The sequence below is a fragment of the Bos javanicus genome, chromosome 7, assembly GCF_032452875.1.
Source record: "Bos javanicus breed banteng chromosome 7, ARS-OSU_banteng_1.0, whole genome shotgun sequence".
Classification (NCBI taxonomy): Eukaryota; Metazoa; Chordata; class Mammalia; order Artiodactyla; family Bovidae; genus Bos; species Bos javanicus.
The window spans coordinates 89,748,463-89,765,974 of NC_083874.1; the positions used below are offsets into that span (position 1 = coordinate 89,748,463).

The following is a 17,512-nucleotide window of genomic DNA, read 5'->3' on the forward strand; positions in this document are numbered from 1 at the left end:
GATCCATTCCATTCCATTTTTCGTGATGTCCTACTTTTTCTTTTACTATAAAAGAAATATTATCTATTTATATTTATTATTTATAATATTTCTTTTATAATAAAAGAAAAAGCATAAGGTTAAAGTCAGGGTGAACAGAATCATGCTGAAGGTCATGAAATATTTCTAAAATCTAATCACAACTTTATTTTTTGGTCAATGTGTCTTGCTTTAGTCCAAGCAGTTATCCAACTTGTATTCAATTAGTATAATCTTATGTAATGAGTTTTTAAAAAACAAATTCAAGTGTATGTAAAGTTTAAGGAATTTTATTTAAATTACTTTAAAACTATGTATTACAAGTTAAATTTCTCTAAAACTGGAAACAAGTCTATAAATTTGATACTACTTTATAAAATATATTTAAACTTTCAATTACTGTATTTTTAATATATATATGCAGTGTTTGTTTTCAATCAAATATAAAAGATATAATGAATTCAGAAAGAGGAGTTCTCCCATAAGTGTTATCAGTGACACTGTTTTGATCTTATGTGATTTTAATATACTTAAATTTAGTTTAAGTTTTAACTTCTAATAACCTTCATATCCATTATCTGAAAGTGTTATAAATATTGTAAGTAAGACTTCAAATTCAGAAGTAAGTCTATAGTTAGTGGATACCTTTCCCCTCACTGTTTTCTCCAGGGTCAGTGTGGAAAACCAAGTGCTGAAATCTGGATATACGAGCCGTGACCTAATTATTTTGGAAAATGATGATCCTGGGGGAGTTTTTGAATTTTCTCCTGCTTCCAGAGGACCCTATATTATAAAAGTAAGTATGAAAGAGATTTCAATCTGTTCTGTACTCACAACCTCAGAAGAGAAATTTCAAAGGATTTGAACTTCTGTTGACTTTTTTCCCTATCTTTTATATGGTACTTTACTGGCAGGAACATAGTCATCATCATTATTATTGGTATCATCATATAGATAACATGTAATTAGGATCTGTTATGTTCTAGTCACTGTTCTAAGCAGTCTGTGCTATATTTCAGTGTGAAAGAGACACATTGGCACTTCTAACTGAGCCTTACACAAATTGCTTAAAGTTGTGATGCAAACCTGTTCAGTCTGAATTCAGAGTGTGGGATTATTTTTTTTTAATGCAGTTTTGAAAAAGTACTTTCCATTTACACTATTGCGCAATCTCGTCTATATTCCCCACGCTGTACACTTTGTCCTTGAGCCTCTCTTATAGCCAGTAGTTTTTACCCTCTATCCCGACCCCTCTATTGCCCTCACTCCACTAGTAACCGCTAGTTCTCTGTATATGAGCCTGCTTCTTTTTTGTTATATTCGCTAGTTTGTTGTATTTTTAGATTCCACGTTTACGTGATATCGTACATTATTTGTCTTTCTGTCTGACTTACTTCACTTAGCATAATGCCCTCTATGCCCATTCACGTTGTGTGTTGGTTGCTCAGTTGTGTCCCACTCTTTGTGACCCCGTGGCCTGTAGCCTGCCAGGCTCCTCTGTCCATGGGATTTTCCAGGCAAGAATACTGGAGTGGGTTGCCATTCCCTTGTCCAGGGGATCTTCTCAACCCAGGGGTCGAACCTGGGTCTCCTGCATTGCAGGCAGATTCTTTACCATCTGAGCCACCAGGGAAGCCATTTGGCAAATGGCAAAATTTCTTTCTTTTTGATGACTGAGTAGTATTCATTCACACACACACCCACACACACACACATCACATCTTTACCATTCATCTGTTGATGGACACTTATGTTGCTCTTTTATCTTAGCAGTTATAAATAATGCTTCCATGAACATTGGGGTGCATGTATCTTTTTGAATTTTGTGAAATTTTTTTTTAAGGAAGGAGAATCTGTAGAGCTCCACATCATCCGATATAGGGGAGCACTGGTTAAGCAGTTTCTACACTATCGAATAGAGCCAAGAGATAGCAATGAATTCTATGGCAACACAGGAGTACTGGAATTTAAACCTGGGGAAAGGGAGATTGTAATCACCTTGCTGTCAAGATTGGATGGGATACCAGAGGTATGGGATTTTATTTTTCTCTTGTGCCTTTGTGAAAAGTTGATAATATCTACTGTGTTATGAACATAAATAGTTTGAATGTTGGCAAGGAAATACAGGAAAGGAAGCAGGCAAGAAAAGATAAAGAGAAGTATACTTATGTTTGGAAACTAAAAAACAAGCTTCAAAAGCAAAGTAAGAGTCATACCAATTTGAATTGTCCATTCTTACATAAAATGATAGCCCAATCTGAAACTTATGAGTTTTCGTCTCCTTTTAGCTTTATATATGTTAAACATTGTTTTATATAATCTGTATTGACTGAACTTTCAGGATGTGGTTTCAAACTGAAGAAATTTTTCTGTAAAATTACTCTTTTAAAGAAAATAAATTTAAGTTTTAAATATATTAAGAGAACCAGATATTGTTCCGTTATGTATGTACATCATTGCATATGTAACTTTTAAATTAATTTAATTTTATTAGTTTAAATGACTGGAACATCATTATAAGATCCAGTCTCCTTACTATTTTAATGTAGTAACGTGATTTGTCTTTTCCGTTTTTGAATAATGTATATTTATACCTGATATCTCTCTTAATTGATGGAAAAATGTTAAAAATTTAAAAAAATCAGCTTTGTTTTTTTCAGTGAGTGCATCGTTGTGAAAAATTGATGGTATTAATATTTTTGAATATATATTTTTATTTGCTCTGAAAATTTCAACTTTTTATTTTTCCTAATTTGACATGCTCACTTTAGTTGGATGAACGTTATTGGGTGGTCCTCACCAGCCACGGTGAACGGGAAAGCAAGTTGGGAAGTGCTACAGTTGTCAACATAACAATTCTAAAAAATGATGATCCTCATGGGATTATAGAATTTGTTTCTGATGATCTAATTGTTACGATAAGTGAAAGTAAAGGAGACAATACCTATAGTGGTAATGTATTCTACTCCTTATATTCCATTACTCTTTACTGAAGAAAAAATTTGGTGTTTTTAAATTTATTTCTTTAGTAGATAGTTATTTTTAGTTGTCCAGCTGCTTTAAATTGCACATGGTGTAGAAATTAGTGTTTTAAAAATCATATTTAAGATTGTAATTTTTATTTCTTATGCAGTATTATGATGATGGTGGCTCAGATGGTAAAGAATCTGTCTGCAGTGCAGGAGACCTGGTTCAGTCCCTGGGTTGGGAAGATCCTCTGGAGAAGGGAATGGCTACCCACTCCATTATTCTTGCCTGAAGAATTCCATGGACAGAGGAGCCTGGTGGGCTATAGTTCATGGGGTCACAAAGAGTCAGATACGATTGAGTGGCTAACACACACATTACAGTTATATTTTGATTTCCATTGACCAAATGCAGTAGAACTCAAGCATTCAAAAGAATGGGTTGAGTCAAATAGGAAAAGCTGTGAAACTGAGAGTTACATCTGGGGAACTCTTGCAGTGGCGTGAAATGAGACGTAATTTATCTTTAGAGCCATGTCTGTCTGGATAAGAAAATCGTTTCTGAGTGCGCAGCTTTCTCTGACTGTCTTTACCAAATACCCTTATAGGACTTTGTGATAGATGTACCTAGACACCATTCTGTTCCCTGTGCTGAGTGACTTTTAAGATCTCAGACTGTGGTAGCAAAGATTGAGTCCGTTAATTTTATCAATTGTATGGCTATAGAGGAAAGACTGGGTTAATTTATATATACCTTGAGGCTGGGCTAAGCAAATGATTGATTTTTATTAAAAAGGGGGCTTATTTTTACTTCTCTTTGACCACTTTCTTTACTCATCACTTTAAAATTGTTTAATATGTGATCATGTGTGTTGTACCCATTTGTATTTCACAGCTGTTTATGGTGTGATAAGAAATCGAGGCAACTTTGGTGATGTTAATGTATCATGGGTTGTTAGTCCAGATTTTACACACGATGTGTTTCCTGTCCGAGGAACTGTTTTCTTTGGAGACCAGGAATTTTTAAAAAATATCACCATTTACTCCCTTCCAGATGAGGTAAATGTTACATGTTTAACTCTTACTGTTGTTTAATAGTTATTTTTTTTATTGAATATTAAACATCTGGTAATACTTTGCCATGAGAGTATGTGATAAAGAACTCAGGTATAATGTCTTAACTATAAACCAAAGTGATTTCTAGGTGGCTCAGTGGTAAAGAATCTGCCAACCAATGCAGGAGATGCCAGAGATGCCAGTTTGATTCCTGGATCGGGAAGATCCCCTGGAGTGGTAAATGACACCCTCTCCTGTGTTCTTGCTGGCAAAATCCCATGGGCAGAGGAGGCTGGTGGGCGATAATTCGTGAGGTCACAGAGAGTCGGACATGACCGAGTGACTGAGCGCACACACACACACAAATCAAAGTAGAAATGTTATTTTTGGTTCCCCTACGGGCATTTTTAACTTTTAGAACTGATTGATAATCGCTGGTGACACTGTGTAGGTGTCAAATATTAGAGATTCACGCTGTGAGAGAGGTTGTCAAGCGCTCGGTTTGTACTCAAGGCCCTTTGAGAATGAGAGTGCTATCTACAGAGTACACTAGGGTGCACTTGCAGGACATCGGTCCAGGTGGATGGTGGACTCAGCGTAACGCAGAGAAAAAACTTAGTAATAATGGAATGGACCTTTCTGAGGGGAATTGCACTTCAAATAGGTATGGAAACCTGTCTCCTTTCCCTCACACTCCTGCCTCCAGAGACAAAATTCAAACACTCTTCCATTTTAGGATGCGGAGAAGACTAAGTCACACGGATGAGGAGAAAGCTAAACAGAGTCCACGTGGGGAGGCATATAGGCTCAGAGATGTGGGGAATCTCACCTTGTTAGGACAGTGGAATGAGGTCTTTGTGATGCACTTCTGTGAAACTTAAAGTTTATAAGGGGCCTTTGAAAGCTAACTGAACCTTTGTTACTATTATGATTTCTGTTCTAAAAGTGTCCAGAAGTTATTTTTCTGTTTCACCATTTTTCCTTAAAAACAACATATAGCCCATTTTCTTACAGAAAAATCTTAAGCTATGTAGTATTTCTCTTTTTAATTTGCATAAGGCAAAAATATCTCTATTTCCATTACATTTTATAGTGAGTCAAAATAAGGTGGCTGTTTGGATGAGTGCATGTTAAAATTTTGAAGGGTTCTGATTCTTACTTGAATAATTTAGGGTGGTTCTGCTCAGAAGTGGAAATGAACGTTAATACTGTTATTAATAAAGGTTTTTTTTTAGAGATGAAACAATTTAGGTATATGTAGTGGAATTATTTGTACAGATCACCTAACTAAAAAGCATGTGTAACATTTTCCCAAAAGATTCCAGAGGAAATGGAGGAATTTACCATTACCCTACTTAATGCCACTGGAGGAGCTAAAATAGGAAATATAACTACTGCTACTCTGAGGATTAGAAGAAATGATGACCCCATTTATTTTGCAGGTGGTATTGCTTTCTTATTTGAGTGAGTTTATCTTTCTTGAACAGTGTTAAGGATGCTTTTTTCAATAATTGTTTTAAGTGAACATTTTCAATAAAGCATAATTGATACATGTTTAAATAGGATTTCATAATTTGACCATTATTCAATCTCTTTGACATTTTAACAGATATTTTTAAGGATTCTGAAGGAAAAATTAAGTACTATTTTGTTAGCTTTGTTTTCCTCTTTTAAATTTCAAAGTATTTTCTTTCCTTTGGCAAAAATGAACACTCTTCCATGTTACCTCTTCCAGTACACAGGGAAGTAGTGAAGACAGTTCAGGGTTTGTGTATTGTACTTAATGAATGCTTACTTACTATAATTACTGTTAATTTCATGGACATATAAATTAACATGTAAATTAAGGTTTCCCCATTTTTTCCACTTGAATGCTTTCTTTACAACTGTCTTTGCCACTGGAGACATCTTTTAGTTTAATTTGGTATCTAATTTATTGGTATCTTATTCTTCCTTAAATCATTTTTTGCAGGCTGTTCAATTTGCAACTGTAGAACTCGTAAACCTCTTGAATTTTATCGATTTATGTTTTAACCTTCAGTTAACATGTATTTAATGAATTAGTCCTGTGTTCAGTCTTCTATTAACCCTGTAGAAGATGTGGAAGGTATCTGGGCCTATTTTCAAAAAAAAATTTATGGTCCAAGTTTAGAAATGAATTCTATGAAACAGTAAGCAGAGGATTCCATATAGTATACAGTTTACTGACAAATTGGGAGTTGCAGACAATGGATTTTGTAGGAATCAAGGCAAGAGGAAAGCCACTGACTCAGAGTAATTAGAGGAGACCTCATGCAGGCATTGGAATCACAGCTGTCTTTCAGCAAAGACTCAGTGGAGGGCATTTCTTGTGGTGGGCAGGGAGAAATGTGCAATCTGATAATATGTAGATGGAATCAGAAAAGCTCACACGTTCCTTCTTTTCTTTGTGAATATTTTAGAGCCTCGTGTAGTGAGGGTTCGGGAAGGTGAGACTGCTGACTTTAAAGTTCTCAGAAATGGATCTGTTGATGTTCCCTGCACTGTCCAATATGCTACCATGGATGGGGAGGCTACTGCCAGAGAGGGAGACTTTGTTCCCATTGAAAAAGGAGAAATGCTCGTTTTTGCAGTTGGAAGTAGAGAGCAGAACATATCTGTATTCATTATGGAAGATGATATCCCAGAAACAGATGAGCCCTTTTATATAATCCTCTTTAACTCAACAGGTAAATAAATTATATTTATGGCAGATTGTTGTTTCAGTTCTTTTACAAGATGGCATTAAGTACTTCACTGTCACCTGTGAATGTTCAAGAGCAAAATTGTTTCACTGATTTCTTGAGGGAAGGGGTAAAAGAATACATGTGTTGAAACTTTGTGTACCTGGTATACACTATGTCATTATTTTTAATCTTTTTTCACAAATAGCACACACAGAAAATTATGTTATTATATGAGGAATTGAAATCTTCTAGCTGAAACTACCCGAAGTCTTTCCTAGTCACTCAAGGACTTAGGACGTTATTATCCTGTAGACTTTTCCCTCCTACCAGGGCACCGGGCATAGTGGTTGGGAAGCTGTATTCTGCAGGTGACTGAGCCCACCTGACTGATAATTCTCTGTAGCCATAATCACAGTGTGTGACAGTTTGCAAGCGGGAAAGATAGACTTTTCCCTCTTCTCTATACTGTAACTGAAGCAGAATGTTTTGCCCCTATCTTTAGTAAATTAGAGGGGCTATAGCTTCTTTTGGTAATTGTTTTATTCTTTTAAGAGTACACAGAGCTATTTTTTCCTTAATCTTTTCTAGTAAGTTGAAGACATGATACTCTATCACCCCTAATTATGCAAGTGTGTTTTTTCATATATACAAGACATTTTCCTACATAACCACAATATAACCATTAAAAGCAGGAGATTAATACCATCATTGCCTCAGACCCCATTCAGATTTCTCCAGTTTTCCCTTAGTGTCCTTTTGAGCGAAATGATCCTTTCCCAGATCATGCATTGCGTTTAATTGCTGTGTGTCTTTAATCTCTTCAGTCTGAAATACTCCGTCTTTCCTTGGCTTACGTGACCTTTATAGTATGGAAAATTACAGGGCAGTTATTGAGTCGAATGTCCTTCATTTTGGTTGGTTTGATGTTCCTCATTATTAGGTTCGGGTTTTGCATCCTTGGCAGGAATTGCGTAGAAGAATTCTGTGTTCCCATCACATCCCTTCTGTTGGCACAGATTTCTATTTTGTCCCTTTACTACCAGGTCTATTTTGACCACAATTTAGGTGGTGATTGCCAGGCTTCTCTGCTGTACTTTTTGTTCCTTTGTTTTTAATACAAATTTTGTGGGAGAAGTACTTTAGAACTACATAACTGTCCTGTTACTCATCAAACTTTAAATTTTTTCATTGACATTTATTTATCAGTATGGGCTTATGATTTCTATTTAATGCAGTGGGTTATATTTCACTATGATTGTTTACTTTGAAGGTCAGATTATCCCAGGTTTGGCTAGGGGTGGTCTGTTAAAATGACTTTCTTGTCTTTTTGACATGTTCCTATTATTCTTTGAGCATTTTCTTACTTCCTGGCACAGCAAGCTGTTCCATACTCATCTGGTACTTTTCCTGTCAAAACCCTGAAATCAGTCATTTGTTTCAAGAAGCCCTGACTCCTTTCAGTGCAGAATGCTGTTTAGAAACCAGAACCTCAATACTTGGTGTGGGAATTGCTTCTTAGGCTGTTCTCCTCCTAGGCCCACTTTCAGAGACAGGGAATGCATGTATGTCTGTATGCATTTGTGTACTGGGTGAGCTGACAAGTTTGTTTAGGTTTTTCTGTAAAGTTACGGAGAAACATGAATGAACTTTTTGACTGTCCCTATATATATATTTGTCGTTGTTGTGTAGTCGCTAAGTTGTGTTTGATTCTTTGCAACCGCATGGACTGTAGCCTGCCAGACTCCTCTGTCCAAGAGATTTCCCAGGCAAGAATACTGGAGTGGGTTGCCACTTCCTTCTTCAGGGGAGCTTCCTGACCCAGGGATCGAACCCATGTCTTCTGCCTTGGCGGTGGATTCTTTGCCTTGGAGCCCCCAGGAAAGCCCCTCAATATATACACACACACATTAACATCTGTAGTTCTGTACCCAGCTGTATATATTGAAGGCCATTGTATCTAGTATCACAGGGCTTGTTCTAGTTTTCTCTGTTTTCCTATTTATCCCTCTGTCTTCTGGTGATGAGAAATCCAGCTCCCTTTATCGTTATTTTTTAAATTAATTAATTATTATAATTGGAGGCTAATTACAATATTTGGTGGTTTTGCCATATGTTGACATGACTCAGCCACTGGTGTACATGTGTCCCCCTGTCCTGAACCCCTTTCCCACCTCCCTCCCCATCCCATCCCTCTGAGTTGGCCCAGTACACTGGCTTTGAGTGCCCTGTTTCATGCATCAAGCTTGGACTGGTGATCTTTTTCACATATGGTAATATACATGTTTCAGTGCTATTCTCTCAAATCATCCCACCCTCACCTTCTCCCACAGAGTCCAAAAGACTGTTCTTTATATCTGTGTCTCTTTTGCTGTCTCACATATAGAGTTGTTGTTACCATCTTTCTGAATTCCATATATATGCGTTAATATACTGTATTGGTGTTTTTCTTTCTGACTTACTTCACTCTGTATGATAGACTCCAGTTTCACTCACTTCATTAGAATTGACTCAAATGCATTTTTAATAGTTGAGTGATATTCCATTGTGTATATGTACCACAACTTTCTTATCCATTCATCTGCTGATGGACATCTAGGTTGCTTCCATGTCCTGGCTATTGTAAACAGTGCTGTAATGAACATTGGGGTACATGTGTCTCTTTCAATTCTGCTTTCTTCGGTGTGTATGCCCAGCAGTGGGATTGCTGGGTCGTATGGCAGTTCTATCTCCAGTTTTTTAAGGAATCTCCACACTGTTCTCCATAGTGGCTGTACTAGTTTGCATTCCCTCCAACAGTGTAAGAGGGTTCCCTTTTCTCCACACCCTCTCCAGCATTTATTGTTTGTAGACTTTTTGATAGCAGCCATTCTGACCAGCGTGAGATGGTACCTCATTGTGGTTTTGATTTGCATTTCTCTGATAATGAGTGATGTTGAGCATCTTTTCATGTGTTTGTTAGCCGTGTGTATGTCTTCTTTGGAGAAATGTCTGTTTAGTTCTTTAGCCATTTTTTTGATTGGGTCATTTATTTTCTGGTACTGAGCTACATAAGCTGCTTGTATATTTTTGAGATTCATTCTTTGTCAGTTGCTTCATTTGATATTATTTTCTCCCATTCTGAAGGCTGTCTTTTCACCTTGCTTATAGTTTCCTTCATTGTGGAAAAGCTTTTAAGTTTAATTAGGTCCCATTTGTTTATTTTTGCTTTTGTGTCCATTACTCTGGAAGGTGGGTCATAGAGGATCCTGCTGTGATTAATGTCAGAGTGTTCTGCCTGTGTTTTCTTCTAGGAGTTTTATAGTTTCTGGTCTTATATTAGATCTTTAATCCATTATGAGTTTATTTTTGTATATGGTGTTAGAAAGTGTTCTAGTTTCATTTTTTACAGGTAGTTGACCACTTGTTAAAGAGATTGTCCAGCACCACTTGTTAAAGACATTATCTTTTCTTCCTTGTATATTTTTGCCTCCTTTGTCAAAGATAGGTATCCATAGGTGTGTGGGTTTATCTCTGGGCTTTCTATTTTGTTCTACTGATCTATATTTCCGTATTTGTGCGAGTACCATACTGTCTTGATGACTGTAGCTTTGTAGTATAGCCTGAAGTCAGGCAGGTTGATTCCTCCAGTTCCATTCTTCTTTCTTAAGATTGCTTTGGCTATTTGAATTTTTTTGTGTTTCCATAGAAATTGTGAAATTATTTGTTCTAGTTCTGTGAAAAATACCGTTGGTATCTTGATAGGGATTGTATTGAATCTATAGATTGCTTTGGGTAGTATACTCAAAGTATACTTTCACTATATTTATATGTATATGAATATATACATATATATTTATATGTATAAATATATTTCACATATATTTATATATGGTAGTATATTTTCACTATATTGATACTTCCTATCCATGAACATGGTATATTTCTCCATCTATTTGTGTCGTCTTTGAATTCTTTCATCAGTGTTTTATAGTTTTCTACATATAGGTCTTTTGTTTCTTTAGGTAAATTTATTCCTAAGTATTTTATTTTCATTGCAATGGTATGGGATTGTTTTCTTAATTTCTCTTTCTGTTTTCTCATTGTTAGTGTATAGGAATGCAAGGGGTTTCTGTGTATTAATATCCTGCAACTTTACTATATTCATTGATTAGCTCTAGTAATTTTCTGGTGGAGTCTTTAGGGTTTTCTATGTAGAGGATCATGTCATCTGCAAACAGTGAGAGTTTTACTTGTTCTTTTCCAATCTGGATTCCTTTTATTTCTTTTTCTTTTCTGATTGCTGTGGCTAAAACTTCCAAAATTATGTTGAATACTAGTGGTGAGAGTGGGCACCCTTGTTTTGTTCCTGACTTTAGGGAAAATGCTTTCAGTTTTTCACCATTGAGGATAATGTTTGCTGTGGGTTTATCACATATGGCTTTTATTATGTTGAGATGTGTTCCTTCTGTGCCTGCTTTATGGAGATTTTTTTTTTTAATCATAAATGGGTGTTGAATTTTGTTAGGCTTTCTCTGCATCTATTGAGATAATCATATTGTTTTTATCTTTCGATTTGTTAATGTGTATCACACTATTGCTTTGTGAATATTGAAGAATCCTTGCCTCCCTGGGATAAAGCCCATTTGGTCATATTGCATGATCTTTTTAATATGTTGTTGGATTCTGTTTGCTAGAATTTTGTTGAGGATTTTTGCATCCGTGTTCATCAGTGATACTGGCCTGTTCAGTTCAGTTCAGTTCAGTTGCTCAGTCGTGTCCGACTCTTTGCGACCCCATGAATCGCAGCACGCCAGGCCTCCCTGTCCATCACCAACTCCCGGAGTTCACTCAGACTCACGTCCATTGAGTCAGTGATGCCATCCAGCCATCTCATCCTCTGTCGTCCCCTTCTCCTCCTGGCTCCAATCCCTCCCAGCATCAGAGACTTTTCCAAGGAGTCAACTCTTCGCATGAGGTGGCCATAGTACTGGAATTTCAGCTTTAGCATCATTCCTTCCAAAGAAATCCCAGGGATGGTCTCCTTCAGAATGGACTGATTGGATCTCCTTGCAGTCCAAGGGACTCTCAAGAGTCTTCTCCAACACCACACTTCAAAAGCATCAATTCTTCGGCACTCAGCTTTCTTCACAGTCCAACTCTCACATCCATACATGACCACTGAAAAAACCATAGCCTTGACTAGATGGACCTTTGTTGGCAAAGTAATGTCTCTGCTTTTGAATATGTTATCTAGGTTGGTCATAACTTTCCTTCCAAGGAGTAAGTGTCTTTTAATTTCATGGCTGCAGTCACCATCTGCAGTGATTTTGGAGCCCCCCAAAATAAAAGTGTGCCACTGTTTCCGCATCTATTTCCCATGAAGTGATGGGACGAGATGTCATGATCTTCGTTTTCTGAATGTTGAGCTTTAAGCCAACTTTTTCACTCTCCTCTTTGACTTTCATCAAGAGACTTTTTAGTTCCTCTTCACTTTCTGCCATAAGGGTGGTGTCATCTACATATCTGAGGTTATTGATATTTCTCCTGGCAATCTTGATTCCAGCTTGTGCTTCTTCCAGTCCAGCGTTTCTCATGATGTACTTATGTGTAACCACTTTCCATTGCTTTGTTTACCTCCTTGCTAAAACAAGATGGCCTTTCTTACTACACTTGGGTTCTCACTTGCTGCTCCAGGCCAACCCTCTTCCATCACGTGGATGTCCTCCCACTCCACTCAGACTCCAGCATCGAGCACCAAGATTTTCTCTGTTGGAGGTGTCCTTCTTCCCCTGAGCAAGCTCTAACCTTGGGCTGGGTTCCTGTGGTGCCCTGTCCCTTACCCTCTGTGTGCATGTGTGCCTCATGCCTCTTACATGCAAATACTCAGAAAGAAGATGGTGAAAAAATAGAGATTGCTTAATTTTTGTTTGTGCTGTTTGTCATTCTCCTGATCCTTTGACTCTCTCTTTTGTGTCTTCCTGTTTCCCTTCATTTCCATTATTTGCTATACCACCAATTTCCAATATTTGCTGTGACATATTGTATCACAAATGTGCATGAAAGCAGAACCCTACCAAAATTAGGCTTGCTTGTTTTTGTTTTAGATTTTATGATATATTTTAAGTTATTCTATTACTCTGTAACATCAGGATATTTTATATAACTTACTGTCTGTCTTTTTTATTTCCTCCTTTTTTCATTGGCTAATTATCTAGTATGGTTAAGTACAGCTGTATATGTATATAAATTACGTATAATGGGCTGGTTTGCCACACATGTCCGTTTCTCTAAGTTTAGTTTTAGGTGTTGTCCTCATCTAATTTTCAAAGTTTTAATTGTATCCGTTCAGTAAACTTTCATAAATACCGGTGACTGAGCCTCCACCCTGCTGGGAGATGAAGTTGATGAAGAAGCATTTGTCCAAGGACTTACAATGAATTGTGTGTGTACGTGTGTGAGTGTGTGTGTCAGTATGTATGTGTTAGTATAATGTGATAATCACTATGTTAGATTGACAAAGTGTGAAGTGGTGTAGGAATACAGCAGAGATGCACTTAACTTGGGAATTCAAGGAAAAATTCCCAAAAAGAGTTGTTGCTTGAGCTGGGTCTTGAGGAGTGATGAAAGGTGAATAAAGATGAAGACGACTTTGGTTACAGAGGTGACAGCTGCAGTGGAGAGTAAAAGCTATGAACCTCAAGGGACTGGTGAGAAGACACGTAATTTATTGGCTGTTACAGTGTTAACAGGCTGTGGAAAGAATTGGAATAGAAAGAAATCATGTTCAACATCATAAAGATTGCTTTGTTCTGTGTATGAACAGATCAAACTCTGCTATGTGAAGGCAGAGATCGAAGTACTTAAGCCAGTGATTCTAATTAATGTATCTTATAGGGTAATCCTTTAATTCATTATTTTTTTACGAAATGAATCTACCTCAACATTTAGAAATTTGATAAAGCTATATTTTAAATTTCTAATTAAACTATTGAAGTGATATTCCTATTATAAAAATATCATGTATGTTTTTCAATAAAGTAGTTCTTCTGTAATTAAACATTTCCCCAGAGACAAGTCATAGTAAACTTATTTAGGCATCTCTTTCTCTCATTTATGACCTTCAATGAGTAAATTCCTCCTGGAATTTGAACCTTATTACAAGATGTTTCTTAGTTTAAAAATACAAATTTAACAGTAAGTTAAGTACTTTTTTGTTATTTTGACTCCTCCATTTTTAATTTAGGTGATACGGTTGTATATCCATATGCAATAGCTACAGTGATAATTGAAGCTAATGATGACCCAAATGGTATTTTTGCTTTGGAGCCCATAGACAAAGCAGTTGAAGAAGGAAAGACTAATTCATTTTGGTAAGCATGTTTACATAAGGCAAATTGAAAGTTGAATAAAGTAAAATAAAATCTTTACATATGCAAAAATTTGAAACATAGTTAATCTTTCAAAATTTAAAAATATGCCTATGAATGGAATAATTTCAGAGTTGGTTGTCTGATTAAATCATAAACTTCTTTATGCTGTTTTCACTTGTTAAAAAAACTCTTGACACTTTAGATGGTAAGAGAAATTATTCTTTTTACCCTCCTTAACCCCAACTTTTGTTCCTCATCAGAACACAGAGACTTGAATTATCCATGGTCTTCTGGACTTCTTCTCTCAAGTGATATGTACCTACCCTCGCCCTGGGCTTTGCTTTTGAAGAACTTTTGTCAATTCTCATCTGAATATTTTTGATTGAATTTGTCTTGGAATTTATCTAAGAATTTATCTATTCTAGATAGAATTTTATCTATTAGAATTTATCTATTAGTTTGGATCTGTTAGTTATGATTTTTAAGCATTCTTTTCTTTATTATTTAAGGTTCTACTTCATTTGTCCTTTTCCATGAGATTCTTCATGGTTGCTCAGTAAGAACTGGCTGGCTGGTTTATATTAAAGATGATAAACAGACAAAGTGTATTTATGAGATAATACAGAAAGTTCTCAGTAGAGTTGGATTTGCCACTTCCACATTCTTCATAAGAAATAATTTTCTGTACTTTGTTTTATAGGATTTTGAGGCACCGGGGACACTTCGGCAATGTTTCCGTGGCTTGGCAGCTCTTTCAGAATGATTCTGCTTTGCAACCTGGACAAGAGTTCTATGAAACTTCAGGGACTGTTAACTTTTTGGATGGAGAAGGAGCCAAACCAATAATTCTCCATGCTTTTCCAGACAAAATTCCTGAATTCAACGAGTTTTATATTTTAAAGCTTGTAAACATTTCAGGTGCAGTGTTTTCCCATCTATTTTATTTTACCACTAAAGTTTAATATTTTATGCTGAAATAGCTAGAGCTAGGTAGAAAATGCACCTAATGAAGTTTTATGGATGGAAACTTATTTCCATTCTCAAACTTGTAAATAAAATTTTTTCCTCACACCAAATAGAGTATCTCAAACAAAACAGTAATAGGTGATAGGAAGTACAGATTCATGGTAGCTTAAAAAGCTTGGCCTTTGTACCTTAATTTAAATAATAATGTCCCCATCAATTTTGGTTTTAAGCATGAGAATTAAGTCTTTCTATTTAATATCCTCTTTTCAGCTGGTTGTTAATGAAATTATAGTGAATACCCTTGAACATGTGGTGAAAGCTGTTTGGTGACACCATGTTCATTGATCAACAAGTAAAGTACTTAATGAGAAGTTTGGTAAACAAATTCCTTTTGCCTTCACTTTATACTGGAAAGTGTTTTCAATTCTGAGTTTTCATTCTGATTTCATTACAGGTGGGTCCCCAGGTCCTGGGGGCCAGCTGGCAGCAACCAACCTCCAGGTGACAGTAATGATTCCATTCAATGATGATCCCTTTGGAGTTTTCATCTTGGATCCGGAGTGCCTAGAGAGAGAAGTGGCAGAAGATGTCCTCTCGGAAGACGCTATGTCTTATATCACCAACTTTACCGTTCTGAGACAGCAGGGTGCCTTTGGTGATGTACGAGTAGGCTGGGAAATATTGTCTAGTGAATTCACTGCTGGTTTGCCTCCGGTGACAGATTTTTTGCTGGCTGGAATTTTTCCCAGCTCCGTGCATTTGCAGCCACACATGAGGCGTCACCACAGTGGGACAGATGCATTGTACTTCAGTGGACTAGAGGGTGCATTTGGAACTGTTAATCCAAAATACCATCCCTCGAGGAACAACTCAATTGCCAACTTCACATTTTCAGCTTGGGTAATGCCCAATCCCAATACGAATGGATTTGTTATAGCAAAGGATGATGGTAATGGAGGCATCTACTATGGGGTAAAAATTCACACAAATGAATCCCACGTGACACTTTCCCTCCATTACAAAACTCTGGGTTCCAATGCTACATATGTTGCCAAGACCACTGTCATGAAATATTTGGAAGAAAATGTTTGGCTGCATCTTCTAATTGTCCTGGATGATGGTATAATTGAATTCTACCTTGATGGAAATGCAATGCCCAGAGGAATCAAGAGTCTGAAAGGAGAGGCCATTACTGATGGTGAGTGTCATCTCCACAATTAGGACCCTGAATTTTGAGTTTTGAAAAATTTTGACTTCTTAAAAGCCTCGCAGGTATTTCTGGGAAGAGGGGAGGAGAGGGTGAGATGTATGGAGAGAGTAACATGGAAACTTATGTTACCGTATGTGAAATAGGTAGCTAATGGGAATTTGCTGTATGTCTCAGGAAACTCAAACAGGGGCTCTGTATCAACCTAGAGGGGTGGGGTAGGGAGAGAGAGGGGAGGGAGGTTCAAAAGAGAGGGAATATATGTATACCTGTGGCTGATTCATGTTGGTGTTTGACAGAAAACAACAAAATTCTGTAAAGTGATTTTCCTTAAATCAAAAAAAAAAAAAAGGCCTAGCTAGTATTTAAAAATCTGCTTGGTGTTTGGTTTATAATTTCTTTAAATAAAACTGTGTGTCTACCAAGACCATAAGTTTTGTGCTGGGTACTGTAGAAATGAATTGGGCAGAGACTCCGCCTTTGAAGGTAGCTGAAATAGGCTCTGGGAGAAAGGTATGCAAACAGATCACTCTAACACATGGTAAGAAGAAAGAAAAAAAATTACCAAGTAGAAAGAAACATTTATTCCTCCTGTGGTCGTAGGAGAGTTGGGCATGATATTCCAGATAGAGAAAAGAACAAAGGTATGGAAATGTGAAATAGAATATTGAATCTGGGGAAACTGCTACCAGCTCAGTATTTCTGGAAGTAGAGTATGCTGGAGATACGATTAAAGAGGAGTCAAAAGAAACTTATATTAAGCAATCTAGCAATTACAGAGGTTTCAAGTAACAGGCTTTAAAGTGGTGAATTCTGTGGTGTGCTTTATAGAGAGGATCTTTGTTGTCTTTAAGCTGGACCACAGTATGCTGTTTCCTTGAGAAACACACTTGTGTGCATGTTTCTTCCCAAACATCACTTATCTCTATTATAATCACAATTCCCTCCCAGCCCCTCTATCCTGTGATTTGGTTCTGTTTTTGTTTTTTTCCCAATGGGAAAATAGAACAGAGCTTGTATGATATCTTAACAGATTATCTTTCCTTCTGAAACCTCCTGCATTAGCTATCTGGTTGTATTTTTTCTTTCCTAGTAGAAAAGAAGATGGGCAAAAGAAAACATATACACACTGCTGATTTCAAGCTCAAGAACTATGCTTACAGTGCTCTGTGGCATTAAATTTTGTCGTTTGATTGTGAATATAGACATGTTTGTTAACATTGATTTTTTTGGGTCATCGCATGG

The 17,512-nt window shown here is 36.8% G+C and overlaps 1 protein-coding gene across 1 annotated transcript in view; it reads left to right on the forward strand.

Annotated features, from left to right (window-relative positions):
* Window positions 1-17,512, forward strand: part of ADGRV1 (adhesion G protein-coupled receptor V1) — a 542,954-nt gene that overhangs the window by 56,838 nt on the left and 468,604 nt on the right. Inside the window, exons 12-20 of the mRNA XM_061424381.1 lie at window positions 688-814; window positions 1,862-2,047; window positions 2,790-2,970; window positions 3,880-4,043; window positions 5,359-5,482; window positions 6,482-6,748; window positions 13,968-14,094; window positions 14,795-15,012; window positions 15,515-16,258. Of these exons, the coding sequence (XP_061280365.1) occupies window positions 688-814; window positions 1,862-2,047; window positions 2,790-2,970; window positions 3,880-4,043; window positions 5,359-5,482; window positions 6,482-6,748; window positions 13,968-14,094; window positions 14,795-15,012; window positions 15,515-16,258 (2,138 nt within the window). The remainder of the gene's footprint in view (window positions 1-687; window positions 815-1,861; window positions 2,048-2,789; window positions 2,971-3,879; window positions 4,044-5,358; window positions 5,483-6,481; window positions 6,749-13,967; window positions 14,095-14,794; window positions 15,013-15,514; window positions 16,259-17,512) is intronic.